This window comes from Rhynchophorus ferrugineus, unplaced genomic scaffold, assembly GCF_030347505.1.
Source record: "Rhynchophorus ferrugineus isolate W39M unplaced genomic scaffold, kcgeb_rfMv2 rfM2, whole genome shotgun sequence".
In the NCBI taxonomy this organism is placed as follows: Eukaryota; Metazoa; Arthropoda; class Insecta; order Coleoptera; family Curculionidae; genus Rhynchophorus; species Rhynchophorus ferrugineus.
The window spans coordinates 53,644,366-53,671,119 of record NW_027472581.1 but is presented as its reverse complement, the minus strand read 5'-3'; the positions used below and the strand labels follow the sequence as shown (position 1 = coordinate 53,671,119).

General features: G+C 32.6%; 6 protein-coding genes across 11 annotated transcripts in view; 2 read left to right on the top strand and 4 right to left on the bottom strand.

The window, feature by feature from the left end:
- Nucleotides 1-2,567, top strand: part of sev (receptor protein-tyrosine kinase sevenless) — a 54,992-nt gene extending 52,425 nt beyond the window's left edge. For 3 of the 4 annotated variants that reach the window (XM_076394226.1, XM_076394225.1, XM_076394223.1), the window contains exons 23-27: nucleotides 50-288; nucleotides 350-541; nucleotides 594-745; nucleotides 1,040-1,096; nucleotides 1,292-1,910. In XM_076394226.1, coding sequence (XP_076250341.1) covers nucleotides 50-288; nucleotides 350-541; nucleotides 594-745; nucleotides 1,040-1,096; nucleotides 1,292-1,575 — 924 coding nt within the window. In that variant the 3' untranslated portion in view covers nucleotides 1,576-1,910. Of the gene's footprint in view, nucleotides 1-49; nucleotides 289-349; nucleotides 542-593; nucleotides 746-1,039; nucleotides 1,097-1,291 lie in introns of all 4 variants that reach the window. The other variant, XM_076394224.1, reaches the window with a different exon arrangement.
- LOC143190117 (smad nuclear-interacting protein 1) lies at nucleotides 2,491-4,081 on the bottom strand. Of its 2 annotated transcripts, none has more exons than XM_076394228.1 (5): nucleotides 3,829-4,081; nucleotides 3,379-3,687; nucleotides 3,134-3,319; nucleotides 2,858-3,078; nucleotides 2,491-2,805 (listed from the first exon to the last, which is right to left on the bottom strand). In XM_076394228.1, the coding sequence occupies exons 1-5, from the start codon at nucleotides 3,993-3,995 to the stop codon at nucleotides 2,561-2,563; spliced, it is 1,128 nt and encodes a 375-aa protein (XP_076250343.1). In that variant the 5' UTR covers nucleotides 3,996-4,081; the 3' UTR covers nucleotides 2,491-2,560. The 2 variants fall into 2 exon arrangements, with proteins under 2 accessions (XP_076250343.1, XP_076250344.1); XM_076394229.1 differs by having other exon boundaries at nucleotides 3,379-3,755; nucleotides 3,829-3,969.
- A 10,812-nt stretch (nucleotides 4,082-14,893) lies between these two features.
- Nucleotides 14,894-16,907, bottom strand: fzy (cell division cycle 20 protein fzy). Its single transcript, XM_076394222.1, has 4 exons — nucleotides 16,068-16,907; nucleotides 15,729-16,010; nucleotides 15,284-15,675; nucleotides 14,894-15,224 (listed from the first exon to the last, which is right to left on the bottom strand). Exons 1-4 carry the CDS (start codon nucleotides 16,759-16,761, stop codon nucleotides 15,030-15,032), a joined length of 1,563 nt encoding a protein of 520 aa, XP_076250337.1. The 5' UTR covers nucleotides 16,762-16,907; the 3' UTR covers nucleotides 14,894-15,029.
- A 228-nt stretch (nucleotides 16,908-17,135) lies between these two features.
- Nucleotides 17,136-18,259, top strand: Snx3 (Sorting nexin 3). Of its 2 annotated transcripts, none has more exons than XM_076394220.1 (3): nucleotides 17,136-17,437; nucleotides 17,541-17,761; nucleotides 17,821-18,259. In XM_076394220.1, exons 1-3 carry the CDS (start codon nucleotides 17,261-17,263, stop codon nucleotides 17,924-17,926), a joined length of 504 nt encoding a protein of 167 aa, XP_076250335.1. In that variant the 5' UTR covers nucleotides 17,136-17,260; the 3' UTR covers nucleotides 17,927-18,259. The 2 variants fall into 2 exon arrangements, with proteins under 2 accessions (XP_076250335.1, XP_076250334.1); XM_076394219.1 differs by having other exon boundaries at nucleotides 17,526-17,761.
- A 2,705-nt stretch (nucleotides 18,260-20,964) lies between these two features.
- Nucleotides 20,965-22,038, bottom strand: LOC143190113 (putative 3',5'-cyclic phosphodiesterase pde-5). The gene is made up of 4 exons (XM_076394218.1): nucleotides 21,732-22,038; nucleotides 21,419-21,677; nucleotides 21,126-21,312; nucleotides 20,965-21,075 (listed from the first exon to the last, which is right to left on the bottom strand). Exons 1-4 carry the CDS (start codon nucleotides 21,744-21,746, stop codon nucleotides 20,985-20,987), a joined length of 552 nt encoding a protein of 183 aa, XP_076250333.1. The 5' UTR covers nucleotides 21,747-22,038; the 3' UTR covers nucleotides 20,965-20,984.
- Nucleotides 22,039-23,683: 1,645 nt separating this feature from the next.
- Nucleotides 23,684-26,712, bottom strand: LOC143190112 (cAMP and cAMP-inhibited cGMP 3',5'-cyclic phosphodiesterase 10A). Its single transcript, XM_076394217.1, is given in 9 exon segments — nucleotides 23,684-23,794; nucleotides 23,845-24,031; nucleotides 24,138-24,396; nucleotides 24,451-24,898; nucleotides 24,950-25,065; nucleotides 25,116-25,249; nucleotides 25,302-25,614; nucleotides 25,819-26,099; nucleotides 26,193-26,712. Coding segments are annotated over 9 exon segments (2,307 nt in total). The 5' UTR covers nucleotides 26,671-26,712; the 3' UTR covers nucleotides 23,684-23,703.
- Between the last annotated feature and the right edge of the window lie 42 nt (nucleotides 26,713-26,754).

Genomic DNA, 26,754 nt, shown 5'->3' with positions numbered 1-26,754 from the left:
TATCAACATTTATGAAATTATGTATATTACTTATTAATTTTTTATGTAGAATAACACCCCTACACTAAATTTAATTGAATTGCTGAAAATGTGTTTGGATGTGACCAAAGGATGTAAATATCTGGAAGAAATGCACTTCGTACATCGCGATTTGGCCTGTAGGAATTGTTTAGTATCATCAGTAAAAAGTGAGAACAGAATAGTAAAAATTGGTGATTTTGGACTTGCCAGGGATATCTATAAGAATGATTACTATAGAAAAGAGGGCGAGGGTCTGTTACCAGTTAGGTAAAAAATATTTTTACACTAATTAAATGTGAAAATATTTATTTTACATTATTTATTTCAGATGGATGGCTCCAGAATCTTTACTAGACGGTGTATTCTCTTGTCAGTCTGATGTGTGGGCCTTCGGTGTCCTCTTATGGGAAATAATGACCCTTGGCCAACAACCCTATCAGGCGAGAAGTAATCTGGAAGTCCTGCATTATGTAAAAGGTGGTGGTAGACTAGGAAAGCCTACAGATTGCCCAGAAGAATTGTACGTTTACAACATATTTTAAACCTAATTTTACAGCAAGTCCTACTTTCAGATACAAACTAATGTTACAATGTTGGGAATTTGAACCCGATAAAAGACCTACTTTTAAATACTGCTTGGAGATTCTCGACGGTGCTCATAGAGACCATCTCAGGAACCCAATAACAGGAGCACATACACAATATATCAGTACTGTACCTGATTGTAAGTATATATATATATATATATATATATATATATATATATATATATATATATATATATATATATATATATATATATATATATATATATATATATATATATATATATATATATATATATATAATCACTCTCAATAATTCATTACAATTTCATTTGAATAATATGTAAATGTATTATTAATCATATTTTTCTTAACCATACTATTACCAAGATAAAAAAACACTCAACATTAATAGTAACACTAACATGGCTTGTGCATGTACACTAACATGATATTTGTATCATGCTTTACAGTGTTTGCTGGGATATCAAATGCTGCATATTTTCTTGATGAGAATGAAAACAACTCAGGTATTTATTGTTTATTAAGGTTTACCATGAATATTATTAACATGATTAATTATAATTAAATTCTATATTTGTGCATCTTTAGTTGCATTACATGCATACTACATAAAAATGCATATATGTGAACAATATAACTGAATGAACTATGGTTTTGCTTGTCATGAATTTAACTGGCTAATGAAATTTTCTTTTTATCAGGTGTTTCATGGAAAAGTGACAATGACGAACATGATGAAGCTAGTAAAGAGAAAATACCTTTTTTAGTACCTGAAAATCTTATGACCATCAGAGAATTACCAAAGTATTTGGAGCTTCTCTATGATACAGAACAAGAATCAACCCCGTTAGAAAATGATGGATATGAAGTACCCAGCCATATGGCCGATGAAGAAATACCAATAACACCCACAACTCCAAATCAAATAAATGAACTTGATTCTAGCAAGGATATTGTTAATTATACATTATGTGGGAAAAGTTGAGTCCAATAACTGACAGTAATAAAATTTAATTATTTCTATGAAATAATTTAATAAAGCTCAATTTTTTACCAATTGTTGAATAGTTTCTAGAAATATTTTTGATTTGTACAAATAGCGTAGGGTAGCATAGTAAACATTTAATTCAGGGTTTTCCAAATATAAATGTAAGAAAATATAGAGATAGTATAAAAAAAATCGTTCCTATTTTAGATGTAATAAAAATTAATACCCATTAAGATAAAAAATAAGCAATACTTAAATGTTTTATATTATAAAATGTATAAATTGTACACTTTTATTCGGAAATAAAATATTCATCATATGTCTTGCAAAAACTTTAGACAGTTGTAATATTCATGATATACTTTCAGTATTGTACAATCTATGAATACACAATATTTCAGTGTATTATGTGTAGGTAAAGAAATACTCATAATTGTTCATGCATGAAAATTTTAATGATATCAAAACATTGTACTATTTCAGACTTTTGTATTACATAAACTCTAAGAAGATTAAATATGTAACCTTCAATTGTAAGAACTTGTAAATGTTTGTAAATAACGTAAGTGAAAATGTGATGTAGTTTTAGAGTAATTTAAAATATTTCTAACATTGGCTATTGGTTATTTATTTTAAATAAATTATGAAACCAGTTTATTTTTAAAGGTAATTAAATGTTCTTAATACATTTTTACATTATTATACTACTCCTGAACAAAAAATAATGTTATTAATGTAATTAATTAAATTTTTTTAATGCTCAAAAAATTGCAAATATTAAATATAATGTATAATAGAATCAAATCATCAAATGAAAAAGTATATACTTGTCAAAAATAAAAAATCTTTAAGATAAAAAATTTAAATTATACAGAACAGTTCTAGGTAAACAGGTAAAAATCATAACAAATATAACATTGCTATTTATTTATATTTACCATAAAATTGTTCATTAAAAAGAACACCAAATACAAATGTGAAATTAATGAGCTTCCTCTTTGACTTCTAGTTCTTCTTTGACCTCCTCTTCATCACCTTTTACATCATCATCTAAAGCTTCGTCTTTACTATTTTCATGTAGCAATACATACTCTCTTGAACTAAATCCAAATTTGATTACATCCCTTTCCAAAAGCTCAACATATTTTCTAGGTTCAATTTTATTGTTATTAATATATGTTCCATTGGCTGAATCCAAATCAATTATATATGGTCTTACTCTTTTGCCTAAAAAATACTTTTTAATGATAGAATGTAATGTAATGGACGTTAATATTACCAGATGAACCATCTTCTCTAGTAAAAGGAACCAATCGATATTGTAGAGCAGCATGTTGTTTTGAACATGAAGGATGATCAACAGGCAAGTCAACAACTTTTCTATCTCTACCAATAAGATAACCACTCTCCCTGTGAATATAAAGCGTCTGTAATGCTTTTTCTCCTTTAAATGGGTATAAACGCCATCTTCTTTTGGGTTTTCGGGCTTCTGGAGGTTCACTGAAATTAAAAGTTATAAACATCTCTAAATTATCTTAAAGTCAAATATACTAACCTGTATTTTATTACAACTCCTCTGTATGTGTTTGTTTCTTCTGTTAATTTACCAGATAACGCAAAATTTGGTTTCTGCTTTTCTTGAGGTTCATTTTTTACATCCTTAATTTCATCCTTGTTATTTTTGCCCCATTTTGCATTAACATGATCAAAAGAGTTACTCCTGCTTCTATGTCTCCTTTCCCTAAAAAGAAAATGTATACTTATATAAATAATAGAGATGTATAATAACAAAACAAATACCTTCTATCTCTATAACTTTTAACTCTATGGTTTTGATTATGAAAATCACCTCTTTTACCATAACGATCTCTAGAATGGTAAACATCACCATGGGAATAGTTCCTCCTACTTTCCTTATCTCCACCTCGATCTCTGGAACTTCGCTTTCCACCATGTTTATCTCTCTCCAATTCCCTCTTGTGATCTCTAGACCGAGACTTGTCTCTATGTCGACTACTGGTGTCATATGATCTAGACCGAGAGCGGGATCTCTTTGACTTATGTTCATGCCTGGGAAGCATTTTTTCTTCTGACGGTGCTCTTTGTGTTCTAGAAATTTAGGTTTGATGTTTTAACTTTAAAATAATATTATGGATGTATAATTAATTTATCCAGTCCTAGAAAAAACGACAAATTCAGTAAGAAATGAACCAGCATATATATGCTTTACTGTTCTAGTTAAATAAATACCTCTTTTTATATGATTTTGAAGTACTTTTGCTACTCTCTTCGATACGCTCTCTTGTTTTATATTTCCTTTTAGAAGATTCCGAATGTTCTGAAGTTGAAGAGTTACTACCAGACGAAGATGAAGATGATGATGACCTATCTCCTTTCCTACGTTTATTAGAACCCATGGCAGGAATCGATTATAAAAAATTAAAATAGATTAACAATTACACAAATATCAACAATCGAAGGTTATAACCATCAATACCTGTTTCTCTTCTTTTATAATATATATTTCTCTCTTCTTCAGCTCAAAGAATAAGTAGTATAAAGTATTTTATATTTTGGTTCTTAGAAAAATAGAGTATAAAATACAATAATAAAATAATAAAAACATAATAGAAATAAATAACCATTTACCATATCATAAAATAAAATAATAAATATATTTATGATTTGATTCTTTAATATAGAGATGTTTGCCGGAGACATATAACGATATCCGGTAAACAAATCGATAATACTTTAGGTAATTTCTTTCAACTGCTGGTCAAAATAGTGGCAAATATAGATAAATAAGTATATTGGTATATTGGGCCAAAAATATCTGTGTTTTTTAATATTTTAATATTTTAATTATTATTTGTAAATATATAAATAATATCGATAAGGTTATCGTTAGCCCACCCCTAATATGGAAAGAAAAAGACACTAGCGGATGGAAACACCATTAAACCTCTGTCATTCGAAGTCAAAATGACGTCAGACCGACTGCAACGTTGCCGATATGTTAAATTAGTATTTACATATAGGGAAAATAAGCGTTGGTATCGTGGGCGATTCACACATTTGCCGTCAGCTGAATATTGAGATTTTGCCGTTCATCTGAAGTCTGCAATCCATTAGCCTAATTCACACTCATACTAATTTTTTTTTGTTAACTAGATTTCGCAAATACTAAAATATCTCAATATTAAATAAAATATTGTTTTGCGTAGTAGTAAGATTTATATGAAATGTTTCAGTCTAGTTTTCTCCATTTTTCCGCATTTTAACATTTAAATTTTTAGAGCGCGTCGGTTTTATTTGGATTATTTATTAAATTTGACTGTAAAAATATCGGTTTTGTGCAACCAACCGCAAAAAAGAACATAAATGAATAAAGATTATAAGCTGTACAGTAGATCACTTACTGAAGTGTCAGAATAGTTATTTTACATAGCTGAAATCATATAATAATACTTACTGCCCACGGGCAGTTTTTTGATGTTCAAGGAGATTAATAAAACAAAATTATGCGTATAAAGATTTGTGTGTGTCCATGTAATTTGTTTGTTTTAAGTGTAAAAACACAAATGCATAGTCGCGAAATGAGGATAAAATCGTTGAAAGCGACACAAAAAAATTATTTTCATTATAAATTTACCAAAGCAATAAAATTCTATAAGTGAGTAAAAAAGTTTTAAAAGTAAACTATAGTATTATCTAGTTATGATCCCGAACTTGTAAAACCTTATTCACAGGAACATTGTCATTCAAACAACATTGTTTGACAATAATTTTATAGACCCTTAAAATTATTGTCAAATTAAGACATAATTAAAATAATAAAATGGAACTGTTGAAAATCGTAACAAACGTAAAAAACATAAGTAATAAAGTTTTAAAGCTGGCCACTATATATAATGATGAATATAATGATTTGTATTTGCGTGGTTGGAATGCGGGACGCTTCGCCGCTGTAGTTTTGTATTTACAAATGTTGAAAATAAATTGCGCTTTGTATTTGCGCTAACGTTAATGGACGCTTAACCACTGTAATTTTGTATTGCTGAAAACCGACTATACTTTGCATTTGCGTTGTTGGAATGCGGGACGCTTCGCCTCTGTAGTTTTGTATTTACAAATGTCGAAAATCAATTACGCTTTGCATTTGCGTTAACGTTAACGGACGCTTAACTACTGTAATTTTATATTTTTAAATGTAGAAAACCGATTACATTTTGCATTTGCGTGGTTGGAATGCGGGACGCTGGAATGTGGTTTGGAATTTGCGTGGTTGGAATGTTGAAAACAAATTACGCTTTACATCTGCGCTAACGTTAACAGACGCTTAACTACTGTAATTTTATATTTTATATTGCTGAAAACCGACTATGCTTTGCATTTGCGTGGTTAGAATGCGGGACACTTCGCTGCTGTAATTTTATATTTACAAATGTTGAAAACCAATTACGCTTTGCATTTGAATTTTTGTAGTTTTGTATTTTGAAACGTTGAATACCAATTATGATTTATATTTGCGTGTTTGGAATGTGGAACGGTTCGCTGCTGTAGTTTTGTATTTATAAATGTTGAAAAGAAATTACGCTTTGCATTTGCGCTAACGTTAACGGGCGCTTAACCACTGTAATTTTGTATTTTGTATTGCTGAAAACCGACTATATTTTGCATTTGCGTTATTGGAATGCGGTACGCTTCGCCGCTGTAGTTTTATATTTACAAATGTTGAAAACCAATTACGCTTTGCATTTGCGTGGTTTAATGTGGGATGCTTCGTTATTGTAGTTTTGTATTTGTAAACGTTAAATACCAATTATGATTTGTATTTGCGTGGTTGGAATTTGGGACGCTTCGCCGCTATAGTTTTATATTTACAAATGTTGAAAACAAATTACGCTTTGCATCTGCGCTAACGTTAACGGACGCTTAACTACTGTAATTTTGTATTTTGAAACGTTGAATATCAATTATGATTTGTATTTGCGTGGTGGGAATGTGGGACGCTTTGCCGCTGTAGTTTTATATTTACAAAAGTTGCAAACCAATTACGCTTTGCATTTGCATGGTTTAATGCGAGACGCTTCGCTACTCTAGTTTTGTACTTTGAAACGTTGAATATCAATTATGATTTACATATGTTGAAAACCAATTACGCTTTGTATTTGTGTTAACGTTAACGGACGCTTAACTACCGTAATTTTTTATTTTGAAATATAGAAATCCGACTACGCCTTGCACTTGCATGGTTGGAATGCGAGATGCTTTGCCACAGTGGTTTTGTATTTTGAAATGTTGAGATCTGCCATCGCTTTGCATTTATAGAATAAGAATTACTAAAAACTTGGATCATTAATGAAATATTACCAAAATTGAATTAATTATTTAAAAAAATGATATTTTGTAGTTTTTTGTTGTTTGCAGATGAGAATGGTTAATTTGAGTACGAATTTTTATTGAATTTTTTTATTGGACCCATTTACCAGCTGATTATTTTCCTTGCTGATTTCATTTAAGTTTAAGAATTGTTTAAGATGACCCTAGGCGGCTAGTTCGAACGGTTTGGGGAGTTTGAGGGGTTAGCTGAGGGGCGTGTCAGTTTCTAGATTAATTTGAATATTTCTGTGAAACCATGGCGCATTTAGAGCTTGTCTGTGGCGGAATTTGTGACGAAGCAGGGGGTATTAAGGATTCTCCTGATGTGTTTATTTTGAAAGTTTTGGGGATGTTCTACCTGGTGAGGTGTAACGAATTTGAAACAGTCATTGGAGGCAGAGACTTCAGTACAAAACTACGGAAAGAATCAGCATCTTGTACAGGAGAGATCTAATGTGGAGCCAGAGAAAGTATCTTGATTTGAGCGGTTAGGTCCTCGAGTAGATCAAGTCGGATGCATTTCACCACCAAGCTTTCGTGCCAAAACTTGACTTTGGTTACGTCCAAAAGAACCATGTATATCACGTCGGTTAAGGTCTAGGTGAATTTTTGTTTCCAGACGATGGAGCTGATAAACAGCTGAATATTTGACACGTAATTGGTCATATGGATTTATAATCGAGGTTATCGAAAGCGTATAGAATTGCTCTTTCAGCAAGTCTTGCTGTAGAACTGATATAGAAGTCTGATGGGTCTATAGTCGGAGGGTAAAGACTTGGCCCTATTTTTGGGGATGACTACAATGACCGCGTATTTCTAAAAGGTGGGGAAATTTTGCAACCTCAGAATAGAATTGACAATGTTGGCCAATTGGCGAGCTGCTTACGAGGGAGTTTTTTAAGCTAAATTATCGACATATCATGGTAGCTAGGAGTTCGTTTAACGCCTTCCCCACAAGACTTTTAGTGAGCCGCCAGAAGGATGAAGACCGCCGACCGACTGGTTATCGAAAAATGGGTTACATTTCTCAGCTTGCCAGGCGCTCAAGGCCACTTTTTTGTCCGCTAAATCGCGAGTAGTTCGTGCTTGTTGATAAAGTTGATTTTTCAGTCGAATTCATGACTTTATATTCTAGGGAATTGAATCACTTTGATAGATGCTGGTTGAGAGGAGCGTGGGTCCTATGGAGATTGGGGTTCTGGTGGTGTGGGTGCTTGGGTGGTTGTGGTGGCAGGAATTGGAACATCAGGGGTTGGAATTTGAGGGCTTGCACGCACTTGTCGAAAAATATCTGCAATCTTTGAACGCTCGCACAGAATGGCCATGTGAACATTCGTTTAGTGTTATTTACAAATACCACCTACCCACCCTTAATTCTTACATATAAATATTTTGCATCCCTACTCGTCGAGTTACGAGACAATCTATTCGACAATATTCATATTAGAAATACCACCAAAGAAATACTCCTATGCCAAATGTCAATCGTTACATTTCGTCCTATGGCAGAAATTAGTATAATTAACCTTTTCACTACGTCTGCTGCAGCATTACACAACTGGTGCACTGCCCTGCGGAACACCCGAATATATTGGATGCAGGTCAGTGTATTCATCACCCTGTTTCACAATAAAATATCTGTCTGTGAGGTATTATTTAATTAGTTGAAATTATGTATGGGGCAAGCTTTTTCAATTTAACATGCAGTCCAATGTGCCACACCTTGTCGAAGGCTTGAGATATATCGAGAAACGCAGCGGGACAATATTTTTTAACGATCTATGTATTCTGTTGTTCCGTATTTATAACGGAAGCCAAATTCATGTTCTGGCATAAATTTCTCTATTCTATGATTATTTTGAGTCTTTTAATGCATAGCTTTTCAAAAATTTTAGAGATTACAGGTAAGCGGCTTATAGGACAATAAGTGAAGACGTCTGCTGATTGTTTCCCTTATTTAGAATATTAATGACTTGAGTCGCTTTCCAAGTGCATGGCATTAAATATAAACATTATTAATTTCATACACTTTTCTGAGATTTTTAGAATTTTTTATTTTTAGGATTCTTCCAGTAATTAAGTCAAAGCCAGGGGCTTTTAGCATTGATTTTTTTTGCAGCATTGAGTTTTACTTCCTTCACAGTAAATTTCTCATGTGGCAAATATATTTGAAACGGAGTGTTAAGAAAGTCAACTATGTTATTTTCTTCTATTGTGGATATTTCAGACGGGTACGGTTATTAAATACTTTTATTTAGAGAAAACTTCCGTTTTATTTTTATCATTCCTTGTCCCGGTATTATTATCAATTTTAGCGGGTGGAATATGTTGTTGATGCTTTTTAACCTTTTTTGTTACTTTCCAGAGATAATATTCCGTTGCATCAGTTGGCTTTTAGTTTTCTAAATATTTTTGAATTCCTTGATTTTGTTCGTTATTTATTAGCTCTTTCAGCTTTTTTGTTGCCTTGTTGAATTTTCTCTTGTTTTCTTCTGTTCCTATTTGTTGCCATATAGTTCGGTTCCAACCTTCGTAGGGTTAAGACGTATTTTCAATACACTCCAAGTTCTAGAAAGATACCTTAGTTAAAAAAAAACAGTATTTTATTACGGTTATTTAATTGAGTGTTAAAAACGCATGACAGATGCGGCTATCCGTCTCTCAGCAGACCTAAAGTGTAGTGAATACGTGTTTACGTGACCAGACAAAAAGACTGCATTTAATTTTTATTAGTGTTTTAAAATTATTTTCCCTTATTTTACAACAGTCCTTTTGAAATTCATTTATAGTAATTTTGGTCAAAAATTAGTGCAGAAAATAATACTTGAGTGGAAAATGAAGTGCGTGAAATAAACAATGTATTTATTTTATTTTTTATCTTTGGAAGTAAATAAAATAAAATATTAACAATATAAAAATGGCAAACCATAGCGATTCAACCAAATCACCTGCACACTATGATATAAGATTAGAACAATCAGCAATAATGCAAACCCCACAAATAGAATGGACAGTCATCAACAAAAAATTATTGAGAAGCCCAGAAGAAGAAATCGCCAGAAAACAAACAAGGATCACTGACTATTGGTTACAGAAACCAATAGAGACAAAAAACAGCTTTAGCAACCTGTCGGAAGAAATTGAAGAGAATATACAACCAGGCCCTGCAAAAGTTGTTTCCAAACCACCACCAATAACAGTCTATAAGGTAGGAGTAATAAAACACATCCATGACCTATTGAAAACCATCATTATGAACTACACAATTAAAACAGGGAGCTATGAAACAATAAAAATAATTTCTTTAAATTTCTAGTAAAATAATTAGATGAAAGAAACACCCAATACCATACATTCAGGCCAAAATCCAAGAGAACATTTAAATTCGTGTTAAAAGGATTACATCACGCGGCGGACTTTAACACCATCAAGGTAGCCCTAGCTGAAAAAGGCCTCGAGGTCGTAAATGTTCACAATATACGACATCGCACGACAAAAAAACCTCTGCGAACTCTCTCAACCTCTCAAAAAATGCGAACCACCACATACAAAAAGAATTATACCACAATGCACAAGGTGTATAGCGCACGGGCACATAATGACTTACTGTCGCAAATCATTTATTAGATGCGTAAAATATGCATAACACAAAACAGGAAATTGTACTCGTAAAGTTCGCGATGATAAAGTGAAATGTGCTAATTGTAACGGAAATCATTCAGCGAACTACAAGCGTTGCGCAGTTCACAAGCAACTACAGCAGAAATTCTATCCTGCCTTAAGAGAAAAAATACATCAACAGCAACAAAAACATTCCACACCTACCAGTCTACTCACCAGACCAAGTCAACGAGACATAACTTATGCTCAAATGGTTGAAAATGGTTCAGCACAAAATCGAGAAATCATATCACAACCTACTGAAACTAGCAGCAACATTTCTAAATTAGAAAACATGATGGCCAAACTAATGGATCAAATGAGTACGATGCTTGGTCTACTTACAACCGTCGTCAGCAAACTTGCTATTAGCTACAAAATCGCCGTCTGGAATACCAATGGGCTCCAACAACACGCCAGGGAACTAAAAATGTTCATAACTGAACAAAATATTGACGTTATGATGGTTTCCGAAACACATTTTACGGACAAACATTATTTGAAAATTCCCAAATATAAACTTTATCATACAAATCACCCTGATGGTAAAACACATGGCGGTACAGCCATAATAATTCGAGATGATATAAAGCATTTCGAAAAAAAGAAAAATTCTGCAAAGACTTCCTGCAAACCACCAGTATAACCATAGAGGAAGTCCATGGACCATTAACAATGTCTGCGATTTATTGCCCATCCAAACATAACAACACGACAGAACACTTTCAAGAATTCTTCAGTACGCTAGATAATAGATTTATAGCCGGAGGAGATTACAATGCAAAACATTTAATGTGGGGTTCAAGAATAATAACCTCAAAAGGTAGAGAACTGCTAAAAGCAATAAAGACAGATAATTTACAATATATATCTACAGGTGAACCAACATATTGGCCTTCAGACAAAAATAAAAAACCAGATAATATAGATTTCCATATTACAAAAAATATTGATATAAAAAGTGTCATGCAGAATCATGTTTCGACCTGTCTTCTGATCATTCACCAATAATAGTAAAAATTTCTTCAAAAATTACCATCAAAGATAAACCCCCTTCTCTGTGCAATAATAGAACTAACTGGCCCTCATTTAGAGAAAACTTAGACCGAAACATCTCTCTAAACTTACCGTTACAAACTGAAATGGATAAAGAAATAGCAGCAATAAACCTTACAAAAAATATATAGGAGGCAGCATATTCCGCGACTCCTAATAGTGAAACATTTCCAAGAAAAAATACACATATATCATGTACAATATAGAAAAAGATAACAGAAAAAAGTTACTACGAAATTGGCAACAGCAAAGGACTGAAGAGAATAAAAGAAAAATTAATAGAGCAATAAAAGAGCTGAAAGAACTAATTAATTAAGATAATATTTTATAAAGAAGATTGCTTAATGAAGTGATTTTCTACATGCCATGTATATATAATATAGACATAAGAAATACTTATTGCCAGTAGGGCAGATTGTGGAATCACGCAGAGTAATAAAAAAAATTGTTGCCATGCCTTTCGCAGTTTTCCCTTTTCTATATTGCCATGCCTTTCGCAGTTTTCCCTTTTCTATAATTAAACTTTTGATATGTCGCGCTATTAGGAGTTGCGTATCATGGTGCCTCTTATATATTTTTTGTTATATTTATTGCTGCTATTTCTGTATCTCTTTCAGTTTTGAGAGGTAAATTTAGGGATATTAGACTATCTAGTTTCTCTTCTAATAATGGCCAGTTGGTTTTAGAGTTATGCAAAGAAGATGGTTTTATTTTGATGATAATATTTGAGTTTACTGTTAATGGTAAGTGATCAGATGATCGTCAGATGATCAGATGACGTTTTGGTGTTAATATTTTTTTGTAACACAAAAGTTTATGTTATCGGGAATTTTATTTCTACCTAACGGTCAATATGTTGGCTCACCAGTAGAGATATGCTGTAGATTTTGTGCCTTCATCGTTTTGACCAATTCTCGCCTTTTAAAGTTTGAATCCGTTATTAATCTAGAACCCCACATTACATGTTTTGCATTGTAGTCTCATGAATTCAATGAATCTATTACCTAGCGCTTTAAAGAAACCGTGACATTGTTCTGCCTTGTTGTTCTTAATTATAGGTGTTCCTCCATGTGCTCTATCATCTGGGTGTTTTGTCTACTATAGCTTGTATTTCGGAATCCGTAAATAATTAGTATCCATAAAATGCCTTTCGGATACCATCATGATATTTTATTCATATAAGAACATTTTAAGCTCTCTGGCATGTTGCTGTAGTCTGTTGGCATTCCAAACAGCTATTTTGTATTTAACGACCACGGTGAGTAAATTCAGTATTGTACTAATTTGCTCCATAAGTTTACCCATCATTTCCTCTAATTTACTAATAGTACTTACAGGTTCAGTGGTGATTGGCCTTGTCTGCGTATTAGGTTGGATCTGACTGTTGGTTACTGCGTGTGTGTATGATATACGAAGATGTTATGTTGGTGCATTAGATGAGTTAAGTTTTTTTTAATAAAATAAATTAAAATAAAATAAAATCTCTATAAGGTTTTTGTTACAACGCTTTATTGACTAGGCATCCCCTATAATTTGCAATATGGACACCTTTACAGTTGGCGCGTTTTACTTTATCGTCACGTGTTTTGTGCGTGCAATCATTCGTCGCATAGTCTCCTGCGCATTTCACACTATTTCACACACACATTCTAGCGCATTGTAGGATTATTCTTTTTGTGTATGGTGGTTCACATATAATGACATTGTGATCCAGATATTTAATCTCATAAATATGTTTATTTGGTCGAATTTGACGTCTTTCTATTGTTCATTTCCTTTTATTAACACTTTGAAATGTTGAGGGTCAAACATTTGAATCTTCATTGTTTCAGATCCGATTGTTTTTATTGTGTAATTATAACATATTGTCTTGAGCAAGTCATGCAGATGGTAAAAAATACCTACCTTATATATTATTATTGGGGATGGTCTGGGAATTATTTTTGGGTGGTTTCTTTTGTTGTTCTGGGTTTCTTCTGTCTCTTACGTCAAGGCACTGAAACCTTGTATAGTTGGATGGGATTTTGAAGCCAATAATCGCTCATTTTTGTTTATTTTCAGACGATTTATTCTTCCGGACCTCTCAAGCGCTTTTTGTTTGTAACGATATTCCACTCTGACATTTGAAGGGTTTCAGTTATTGGCAGATGATCTTTACTTCGAAGAGTGAGTGATTCCATTGATAAATCGACAGAAAGGTGTTGTGGATTAGCTATAATATATTGAAATTAACCGTACATAATCATTTATAAGTTAATTAAAATTTATATGTTTAATTTAAATTTACGCACCTCATATTTTACTCGCTCAATTTATCGTTCCGAAATTAAGAATGAAAATTCCTAGAGGATAGAGCCTTGTTTGTAAACAATACATTTTAAATTTTACGTTTAAAATCATGTTCTTATCCTATAATAGTTGAGACTGATTTTCACTTTTTATGACCAGAAGACAACGTCTGCACTCCGCGGTGAATTAAACAGATTGAGAGAGAGAGAAATGTTACTCTTTTCATTGATATCAAAGAATAAAAAATAGGCCTATCCTATCACTACCCTATAAATCCTCCATATTTGCGTGTGACATCTGCAATGTTTTTCAATAATATTCTCAGAAATAAACGTCCCGTAAAACACCAAGTTATTTCTAAAAGAGGCAAATTCTCTTCATCTAAATTCGAGATGTCTGAAAATATTCGTCAGATGTTACTGGCCCTTGGTCACTGATATCTGATTCACTCTCGTCATCTTCTTGTAGTATTTCGTCGATTATGAAACTCAGTGTTAACGGTTAACGACTCATTTTATAGATAAGACGCTTAATATGGCAATAATTTATAATATTCTAAAAAATAACCTTTTTTGCGCGTAACTTTTTCAACGACAGGCAAGTGCCGGGTCTAAAACAATTGTTCCGTGCGTTAAGGGGGGTACCGAAAGTAAGAGTAAACTATTTTATATATTCGTAGATAATGAAATCATGATAAGCTACTTAGGACATGATATGCATGCGATGAGAGTTATTAGCGAAAATTTATTGATTACGGTCAAATAGACGTCACGTGACTGCTTGAAGGTTAAAAATACTGATGAATCTTACGATAGGAATAAAATATGATTGCTCAAGAAACATTTAACAAAGTAATAACAGTCATTTATTAAACTTTCAATTGTTTCAAATGAAGTACAAGGGGGAAATAAGACAAAATACAAAATGAGTATCAAAAATCTTTATTAAATTAAACTTAAGAAACGTAAAGTACAACTGTAGAAAACTATATCAAAATATGTAATATAAATCACAAGATGTGGCAGTCAAATAACAAATATTTTTAAATATACTTATTTATTTTATCTGATGCACTGTTTCAATGCACTAGGCTTGCTCTTCACAGCACATTCTTTGCTTTTTGCTTTAACAGGATCTTTGACAAAACACTGCCATAATCTCAAAGTCTCGTCAGCTCCAGCTGAAAGAATAGTTGTACCATCAGGAGACATAGCTAAATGGAGAACTCTAGCTGTGTGGCCATTTAACTCTGCAACCTATGACCACAAAAATATACATTAATAAAACCTCAACATGAAGAAAACTAAATTATCACCTTTGTCATTGCAGGATATTTCCAAATATTCACCTCATTATTGGCAAATCCATGTCCAGAGACTAATTCTTTATAATTTTCAGCCCATAATAATGCACAAACCTGAGATTTTGTATCTGTTGAATTAATACATGTTCCTGTGTTACAATTCCATACACGAATATGTCTATCTGCAGTTCCACCACCACTTGCTAATACATGTGGTTGCCACGGACACCATGCTAATGCCTTCACTGCAGCTTGATGTTGAGTAAATACATGTAATGGTGTTATTTCTGAATGATATCCTTCATTAACAGCAGCCCAAATATTTAAGACATTGTCATTGCCTCCACTAGCTAAGTATTTTCGATCTGGAGACCATTTTAAACCACACACTTCCTGAGTATGTGCTACAATTGTAAGTATTTAGTAAATAAAACAATATAAATGAATAATTTCATACCACTTATTGTAGCTACAATATGCTCTCTCTGTCTGACATCATGATGAATTATTTGACCACTTCTGCATCCACTAGATAAAATATATGAGTTCCATGCTAAAGAGCCAACCCTTGCTGAGTGCCCATCCATTATCCTCAATCTCTTTGATCTTGAGCAATCCCATAATTCAATTGTACCTTCTGTAGTACCAACAGCTAGACAATCCCCATCTTGGATCCAGGCTAATGAGCATACATAATCATTGCCTTCCAGTTCTAAAAGTTGATCAATATTTCCTGTTCCTAAAATATATAAAATAATAAAAACATTTAAAAACCAACATGTCAAAATAAATTTACCTGCATTCCATAAATACACTCTTGAACCCAATGCTGCTGCCAATATATTATTACTACCCCAATCCATTAAGTTTAAATAATAGTCATCAACAATATCTGGGGCATCTAAAATTCTATCTGGAGCTTGTGGTATATGTCTATTAGTGTTTCTAATAGATGCCGGAGTCTTAGTTTGTGAATATAACACTCTCATCGGATTCTGAAAGCCTTCTGGTGCTGATGGAGCCTTATATTTATATGAGAGAATTTTACGACTTGCATTAGAGCAACCTGGTATATTTTCATTAATAACTTTTTGTAGCTCTTTGGCTGTAGGATTAACAGGCTCATTTTCATCTTGGGATAGCTTAAATTGACCCAATTCCAAATTACTTGCTACTCTTGAGGGAATGAACCTATCACCACCTGGAGTTCTAGCATTTTTGTTGGGCGTAGGTGTTTTAGCTTTTACCAAAGGTGTCTTTGAAGGAGTTTTACTACGCAACCCACAATTATCGCTTTCCTTTGATGGCGTCTTTGAAGTATTTATACAAGACGATGACAAAGAGCGCTGTTTAGATGAATTTAAACTACTATTACCAGAAAGTGGATTGTTCGTCTTTTTTCTTTCCCATCTTGGTTGTGGTCCTTTTGTTATTGGTCCATCCAAACTTAGTAGACTATTCACATCATTCCAAAATTTAAACTGAGACATTTTCCAACAGGTAATTAAAACAAAATATTTACTATACACGAAGCGAACGACAAACCAGATATGAAATGGTCGTTACTTTTTTGATTTGAAAATTTCCATCTGACATTTCATCTGTCAATGCATCAAGTTATTTTTATTGGAGAAGTAATTGTATATATACATACATATATATATATATATATATATATATATATATATATATATATATATATATATATATATATATACTTCCATTTTATAGTGTTGTCTAAAAATAGTAGAATAAATTATATAAATAACCTTTAAGTAAATAAATATGAACAATTTGTGTGTCATGACGTCATAGGTGTATATAAAGTTGCAAATATTTTTACCTATTTTGTCACTTTTGCTGTCAGTTTTTCTGTCATATATTGTATCGACAATTTAATGTGATAATACAAATTTTAAGTTATCCGTAGACTTATAAAAACATACATTCTAATATACTTAAAAATCCATAGAAATAAGAAGTACCAAAATGATGGCGGAATCAGATACTACAGTCGAAGCGACGAGAAGACTTAACGTTAAAAAGCAAACCCTAGACGATGCCTATGCAGCCCCTGCAAATTTTCTAGAAATCGATGTAGTAAATCCTGTTACAACAATAGGGGTTGGCAAAAAACGTTTTACGGATTATGAGGTGAAAATGAGAGTAAGTATTATAAATGGAAAAATGTAATAAGTATATAAAAGTAGATGTATCCTCCCCCTACAATCATGTTTATTTTATTGTTAATTAGTTTTATTTAACACAGACAAATTTGCCCGTATTCAAAGTAAAGGAATCAAGCGTAAGGCGACGGTACAGCGATTTTGAATGGTTGAGAAATGAATTAGAGCGTGATAGTAAAATTGTTGTACCACCATTGCCAGGGAAAGCTTGGAAAAGACAATTGCCATTTCGAAATGACGATGGTATATTTGAAGAAGATTTCATTGAAGAAAGAAGGAAAGGCCTAGAAGTTTTCATAAATAAGTAGGCATATTCTTAAAATTATTTTAGAATGACATTTACAGGTATCACTTCTATTTTAGAATTGCTGGACATCCTCTTGCTCAGAATGAAAGATGTCTACACATGTTCCTACAGGAACCCACCATTGATAAAAATTATGTTCCAGGAAAAATCCGTAATACATAATCCCCAGATGATGTGTATTGTTAATTTAATTCATAAGATTCATTTGTCTTTCGTTACATATATAGAATATTATATTTAATACCTTTTCTTTCTTTGATAAATAGTTTCTTCACTATTTTATCTTTTTTATATAAATTTATGGTATCAGATGATATTGATTCTGTATATTTCTATTTTTTACTGATAGTATATTCACAAATAAGGAAGCAATCCTGAAAAATAATTAGGTTTATGCTTTAAAATAAATTTGTATGTATAGTGATATATAATTTATATGTTATAGGCAAAAATACATATGTAATATTTACTCATAATAAATTTATTTATATGCTGTATATATATACACATCCAGTCATCCTTGTCCCTTGTTCATCTTAATATTGCAACATTGTGGTAGCCTTGGAAGAAAACTTTTCACTTACATAAAAAATGAAATATAAAGAAAAGCCGCAAGTAGATGAGTCTACAATATCATTTCTGAGACTCATCATAGCACCCAATAAAGTCAAGATATCAGATAGTCATCCAAATAATCTAGGTCAACAAACATTATTTAGACCCAAAACCATCCACCAAATCACACTGTTATCCCTAATCAGATTAGATTCATCACCACCGATAGACAATCCCGACAAAAAACTGGGAAATCGAACGAAGAGACATTTCTCTGAATCTTTGTTTACAGTCAATTCACAAAAAAAAGCAATTTTCCTTTGTTCATTTATGACACCACCTATGTCTCATAAATTCTTAATTAGTGTCTCAATTTTCATCATAAAACTCGCCGTCTTTAACAAATAATCTTTCGGAAAATATATAACTACATAGAGCATCAATATATACAAGGTTTTGGATACTGAATTCATCCTTGTCCCCTTAAAGAAAAATTATTTCAGTAACACTATTTAGAGCTTGAATTCGATAGCATTTTTAAACTTAATTGCGAAATTAATTTAAAAAATAAACTAAAATTGAAAATATAACTTCAGACAGTCGCTTTGAACATATTCTTGAATAATAAAGTAACTAAAAAACACTCTTAAGTCTTCAGTATACGCCTATTCAAGTAAATCAAAGAATTTCACGGAGAATTTTTAACATCAATCATTAATGCTAATGTTATAACTAATGCCTAACAAGTTCCGGAAGTCTCAGATGAATCTGAAGAAACATTTGAAGTCCAAAAAACTCAACCTAATTGTAATGGAGGAAGTAAAACAATTGAAAAGTCCCCGGCCTACCACAGTAAAACACAGTTTTTTGGCAATTTTTTTTTAATTCAACATCATTCCCTTCAAGGGTGATACACTGATTATAGCGACCCTCTAACTTTTCGATACAATTTTTGTCGTACGATTTGCTCTTTGCTTCAAAATAGGCATCAGTTTCGTCGATCACCTCTTTATTCAACGAAAATTTCTTCCCAGAGAGCATTCTTTTGAGATCTGAGAATATGAAATAGTCGCTGGGGGCCAGATATGGAGAATACGATGGATGAGGAAGCAATTCGAAAACCAATTCATGGATTTTGACACGGTGTATTGTCTTGGACTGAAGCAGCACTTTCTTTTTCTTGAAATGCGGCCGTTTTTCGGCGACTTCGTCTTTCAAACGGTCCAATAACGCTATGTAATAGTCGCTGTTGATGGTCCTTCCTTTTTCAAGGCAGTCAATGAAAAATTTTCCATGCGCATCCCAAAATACAGACGCCATAACCTTGCCAGCCGACTGTTGCGTTTTCCTACGCTTTGGAGCAGGTTCATCTTGTGTCGATTGGACTTCGGAGTGAAACGATGGAGTCAGGGTTCATGCATTGTCACATCTCGACGCAAAAACTCGGGTTTATGACGCTTGATCATATTCAAACACTGCTCCGAATCATCAACTCGTCTTTGTTTTTGGTCAAAAGTGAGCTCGCGCGGCACTCACTTTGCACAGAGCTTACTCATATCCAAATATTCGCGAATGATATAATGTACACGTTCAGTTGATATCTTTAGAATGTCTGCTATTTCATTCGGTTTCAATTTACGGTCATTCAAAATCATTTTGTGAATTTGTTAAATGTTTTCGTCGATAACAACCTCTTTTGGGCGTCCCCTGCGTTCATCGTCTTCGGTGCTCATTTCACCGCGTCTAAACTTAGCATACCAATCCTTGATGGTTGATTTTCCTGTGGCAGTGTCCGGAAACTCGGCATCAAGGTAAGTTTTTGCTTCAACTGTAGTTTTTCTCTTCAAAAAGCAATATTTTATCAACACGCGAAATTTCTTTTTATCTATTTTTTTACAATAACAAAAGTTGCTTCACTCAAAATGCTATAATTCACAAACTAATGATCCGACAGCTGTCAAATTTATACACGCATCTTTTGAGGGTTAGGGCTAATTTAAAAACATATGTATTTAATTCTAGTAGCGCCATCTATGGGTCAAGCTGAGTACTTTTCAATTGACATTTGAACTACCATGCTAGAAATACTATACTACACAGAGACGCGAACAAATAAATCACTCTAAAAGTTTATCAAAACATAGTAACAGTATCAAAGAAGATAAACCTCTACAAATTCTAGGTCCTTATAGACAAAACTAATAAAATCCCGTTTGTATATATTAATTAATTTTTAATATCCTGTAAATAATTATATTTATCATCAGTAACGAATTAAGTTCACTGAAATATATTCCATACAAATCAGCAAAAACGATAGTAATCCCGATAACAGCAATGTGTAGAAATCATAGTTCCTATTTTTAATATTTAAAATTTAATACTTTTTCAATTATGTTTAAACCTTTCAAAATTTATTGGATCTAAACTAGAGTTTTTAGTCACACCAGTAACCAGGGTGAGATAGTATCTAAAGTTAGTTAGCGACCAGGCCCAGGCCGAGGACCGTGGTTCGGACTCCATATTAAGCTCTTCATCTTAATTTACTAGCTAAAATCTAACTTTTTATATACATGAAAAAACCCAAGAAGTTGACATTATTAAATTCATATTTAAACTATATATTTACATATATTATATATAAACCAGATTTCAAATATATATTTTATTCTATAGGATTTACTACAGAGTCATCTTGTCTCCAACTTTTCTGACCTTTTAGGTCTATGATCTCTTGCCATGTTTTTCTTAGTAATCTAAAAATATTTGCATAATCATACATAAGCAAAATATAATGTAATCATACGTGGCTTCATCACTTAAATCCGAACAATTTGGCAGAACTGATTTTAATAGGTCTGTGCAAGGTAGAACTATAATAGTCAAAAAATTTACTTGGTCTTCTGGTATCAATGCAGACTTTTCACGATCCATCAGAGATAATGGTGTAAGACCCATTGCCTTTTCTTTATCTCCTTGATTATAGAATTCCTCTAAAAATTCTTTGACTTAAGCAGGAAGGTTGATTTTTCTTTATTCAATAGTATGAATTTCTGGGTAATATTAACTAATGCTAAACATTTATAAAACACAACTTACTTATTACATTGTCTGTTAAAATTTTAGCGACCATATAAGGTTTACAAGAACCAGATAAATCGCAACTTGTCATCATTATTGCTTTACATAGTTGCCTATGATGTCTATTGGACCAATCAAGCCCTTGGTTATTATGTAACTGTAGCAATTTCATGCGCACTTTGAAATAATTCGCTAAATCTGTAGCTATTATGCACTGTTTCATCTCTGCAGCAATTTCTTGCCATAATTTTTCCGAAATGTTGTAAAATGGAAAAACCTATAATTTTAACATATCTAATATTAAAACATAATTTAATAGAAATATATATACTTTATAAATGGTCATGGCAACTTGATAATGATGATTTTCTAAGAAAGATTCGTCATAGAGCTGAGACAATGTGTCATCTGTAAGCTGTAAATAGTTGTTAGTATACCCACCATGATCTAAATCATGGCACAAACATGCAATAATGAGTGTTTTAATCTAAAACGTATGAAGTGTTATTTTTGAATATGCATCAATAATTTTTTGCCTTTCCTCAACTTCAGAAAACAAAGTTTTATTTCTCAATAGAATATTATACATGCAATGGGAAACATTGAAGGCATGTTCCCAGTTATGGTATGGATTTGGTCGATAATTTTTGCGAACTGTCAATACAAAATCAGCGAGCATTCTTTTGAGATCTGAGAATATGAAATAGTCGCTGGGGGCCAGATATGGAGAATACGATGGATGAGGAAGCAATTCGAAAACCAATTCATGGATTTTGACACGGTGTATTGTCTTGGAATGAAGCAGCACTTTCTTTTTCTTGAAATGCGGCCGTTTTTCGGCGACTTCGTCTTTCAAACGGTCCAATAACGCTATGTAATAGTCGCTGTTGATGGTCCTTCCTTTTTCAAGGCAGTCAATGAAAAATTTTCCATGCGCATCCCAAAATACAGACGCCATAACCTTGCCAGCCGACTGTTGCGTTTTCCTACGCTTTGGAGCAGGTTCATCTTGTGTCGATTGGACTTCGGAGTGAAACGATGGAGTCAGGGTTCATGCATTGTCACATCTCGACGCAAAAACTCGGGTTTATGACGCTTGATCATATTCAAACACTGCTCCGAATCATCAACTCGTCTTTGTTTTTGGTCAAAAGTGAGCTCGCGCGGCACTCACTTTGCACAGAGCTTACTCATATCCAAATATTCGCGAATGATATAATGTACACGTTCAGTTGATATCTTTAGAATGTCTGCTATTTCATTCGGTTTCAATTTACGGTCATTCAAAATCATTTTGTGAATTTGTTAAATGTTTTCGTCGATAACAACCTCTTTTGGGCGTCCCCTGCGTTCATCGTCTTCGGTGCTCATTTCACCGCGTCTAAACTTAGCATACCAATCCTTGATGGTTGATTTTCCTGTGGCAGTGTCCGGAAACTCGGCATCAAGGTAAGTTTTTGCTTCAACTGTAGTTTTTCTCTTCAAAAAGCAATATTTTATCAACACGCGAAATTTCTTTTTATCTATTTTTTTACAATAACAAAAGTTGCTTCACTCAAAATGCTATAATTCACAAACTAATGATCCGACAGCTGTCAAATTTATACACGCATCTTTTGAGGGTTAGGGCTAATTTAAAAACATATGTATTTAATTCTAGTAGCGCCATCTATGGGTCAAGCTGAGTACTTTTCAATTGACATTTGAACTACCATGCTAGAAATACTATACTACACAGAGACGCGAACAAATAAATCACTCTAAAAGTTTATCAAAACATAGTAACAGTATCAAAGAAGATAAACCTCTACAAATTCTAGGTCCTTATAGACAAAACTAATAAAATCCCGTTTGTATATATTAATTAATTTTTAATATCCTGTAAATAATTATATTTATCATCAGTAACGAATTAAGTTCACTGAAATATATTCCATACAAATCAGCAAAAACGATAGTAATCCCGATAACAGCAATGTGTAGAAATCATAGTTCCTATTTTTAATATTTAAAATTTAATACTTTTTCAATTATGTTTAAACCTTTCAAAATTTATTGGATCTAAACTAGAGTTTTTAGTCACACCAGTAACCAGGGTGAGATAGTATCTAAAGTTAGTTAGCGACCAGGCCCAGGCCGAGGACCGTGGTTCGGACTCCATATTAAGCTCTTCATCTTAATTTACTAGCTAAAATCTAACTTTTTATATACATGAAAAAACCCAAGAAGTTGACATTATTAAATTCATATTTAAACTATATATTTACATATATTATATATAAACCAGATTTCAAATATATATTTTATTCTATAGGATTTACTACAGAGTCATCTTGTCTCCAACTTTTCTGACCTTTTAGGTCTATGATCTCTTGCCATGTTTTTCTTAGTAATCTAAAAATATTTGCATAATCATACATAAGCAAAATATAATGTAATCATACGTGGCTTCATCACTTAAATCCGAACAATTTGGCAGAACTGATTTTAATAGGTCTGTGCAAGGTAGAACTATAATAGTCAAAAAATTTACTTGGTCTTCTGGTATCAATGCAGACTTTTCACGATCCATCAGAGATAATGGTGTAAGACCCATTGCCTTTTCTTTATCTCCTTGATTATAGAATTCCTCTAAAAATTCTTTGACTTAAGCAGGAAGGTTGATTTTTCTTTATTCAATAGTATGAATTTCTGGGTAATATTAACTAATGCTAAACATTTATAAAACACAACTTACTTATTACATTGTCTGTTAAAATTTTAGCGACCATATAAGGTTTACAAGAACCAGATAAATCGCAACTTGTCATCATTATTGCTTTACATAGTTGCCTATGATGTCTATTGGACCAATCAAGCCCTTGGTTATTATGTAACTGTAGCAATTTCATGCGCACTTTGAAATAATTCGCTAAATCTGTAGCTATTATGCACTGTTTCATCTCTGCAGCAATTTCTTGCCATAATTTTTCCGAAATGTTGTAAAATGGAAAAACCTATAATTTTAACATATCTAATATTAAAACATAATTTAATAGAAATATATATACTTTATAAATGGTCATGGCAACTTGATAATGATGATTTTCTAAGAAAGATTCGTCATAGAGCTGAGACAATGTGTCATCTGTAAGCTGTAAATAGTTGTTAGTATACCCACCATGATCTAAATCATGGCACAAACATGCAATAATGAGTGTTTTAATCTAAAACGTATGAAGTGTTATTTTTGAATATGCATCAATAATTTTTTGCCTTTCCTCAACTTCAGAAAACAAAGTTTTATTTCTCAATAGAATATTATACATGCAATGGGAAACATTGAAGGCATGTTCCCAGTTATGGTATGGATTTGGTCGATAATTTTTGCGAACTGTCAATACAAAATCTCTAAATACTTGAACATTTACATCCTCGAATCCGACTACAGTTTTCATCATATAATAAACCATTTGAGGCATAATAGGCTCTTCCTCTGGAGAGACATACCATCTAAAACTATAATTATTTTATAGAATTTCTATTTGAATGTATTTTTTTCTTGTTTACTCGTTAAAACCAGTAGGAATATCTACATCTGAGTGTCCCATGAAATTATAAATATCATGAATGCAAGGTTTAAGTTGTATTCCTAGCAACTGTATGTTAGAATCGTTCAATAAATCCTACATATTGTAAAATATAGATTAATGTTACCATGTGAAAATTTACTTACAGTTCTATGCATTTTATTATTGAGTTTTGCGTAGTGTAAGGCTAACGCACAATAAACTGAGAATGTTTTAAATAAGTTTTCATCGGAAGATGTAAAAACAACCCCATTCATTTTGTTGACGACTTGAACAACACCTGAAATTAAATAGCCATGGAATCTGTACTAATAAAGTAAATATAATTTGACCTAAAATGTTATCTACGCTCACTATTGGCATACATAAGATGGATCGTGTGATAAATCCAGTTTTGGCTTCAACTTCCGTAAAGAATCTGGGATCGTTGTAAGCATCCCGAAGATTCACTGTAACACCAGTTCTGGCTACCAGTCCAGGAATACTTCGATCTTTTGATAATCGAACTTTAATATTTTTTTTATGCATTGTAGTTCCGGTTCCATCGATTCCTTCGTCAAACACTTCAGCAGTCATATCACTAGTTTCAGGATCGATAATGAAAAATGACCCACGTTCTGCCCCAAGTGTAGCTTTAGCAAATTTCTGAAATAATGGTTATAACATTTTGAGCGTATACTAATTCTTTAAATCTATAATTAATTAAAACCTCTTCTATACTGAAATGTATATCCATTATATTTATCATTATAAATACGTTTTTAAATAACTATTAGAAATTATTTGTTTTGATTGGATTATTTTAATCACATTATGAAACAAGTAAGGCTTTAAAGAAAAACGTTTTACCACAATTTCTGTAATCAGTTTTTCTAAAGGTACATTATCTGCAAAGTAACATTTGATGAGGTCCAGAAGATAATCGTTTAACTCCTGTTGCTTTTGAAGCGCCAATCTCAATCTATTTTGATGTATAGCTGCTCCCATCCATCCTGATACAACAATGGATATCTTTAAATCTTCTTTGCTAAAAGGGGCTTCAGAAACAGATCGATACATCTCTACTATAGCGTAACAGTCACCTTCGGTGGTAACTATAGGAACACAAAGCACAGATTTTACCATATCGTCTACGGTAATTATTTTGTATTATTGAACATTATATATCCATTACACACATTTGAAGCATACATATGACTTTTTATTGTATAAGCACATCTTACCTTGATAACCCAAACCTGCAGGGAATCGTTCATCACAAAGTATATCATCCACCATCAGATACTCTTTTTTAAAAGCGACATAGGCAGCAACAGTGGTTCCTTTCTGAATTTTCCAATTAACTTTATGACGTTCGTCAGTTATATTCTTGGGCACTTGATATATTTCTTCAGAGGCTGTATCCACCATGTATAAAGTTACTCCGTATGCTTTCGTTACTAGTTTTAAAACTTCAGCAGTTTCTTGAAGTACTGACGCCAAGTCGACACTGTCGGAAAGAAACGACGATAAATCCTGCATCAAAACACTGGGTTTGTTTTGGAGATAGAAGCTGAACTTTTGACTCTCTTTAGTTTTATCTATTCCACCACGACTTTTACGGACAATTTTTACATAAGGAGCTATTACTCGTCTGGTAGCTTTATCTGTAGTGTCGATGGTCATTTGATCCTTAAACAATTTCTTTTTTTCGTTATCCATATTGAAATTTAATGAGAACGACAGAAAGCAAGAAAATATTTTTTAAATAGTAATATTGACAGTTAAGTCAATGTGACAACTTAC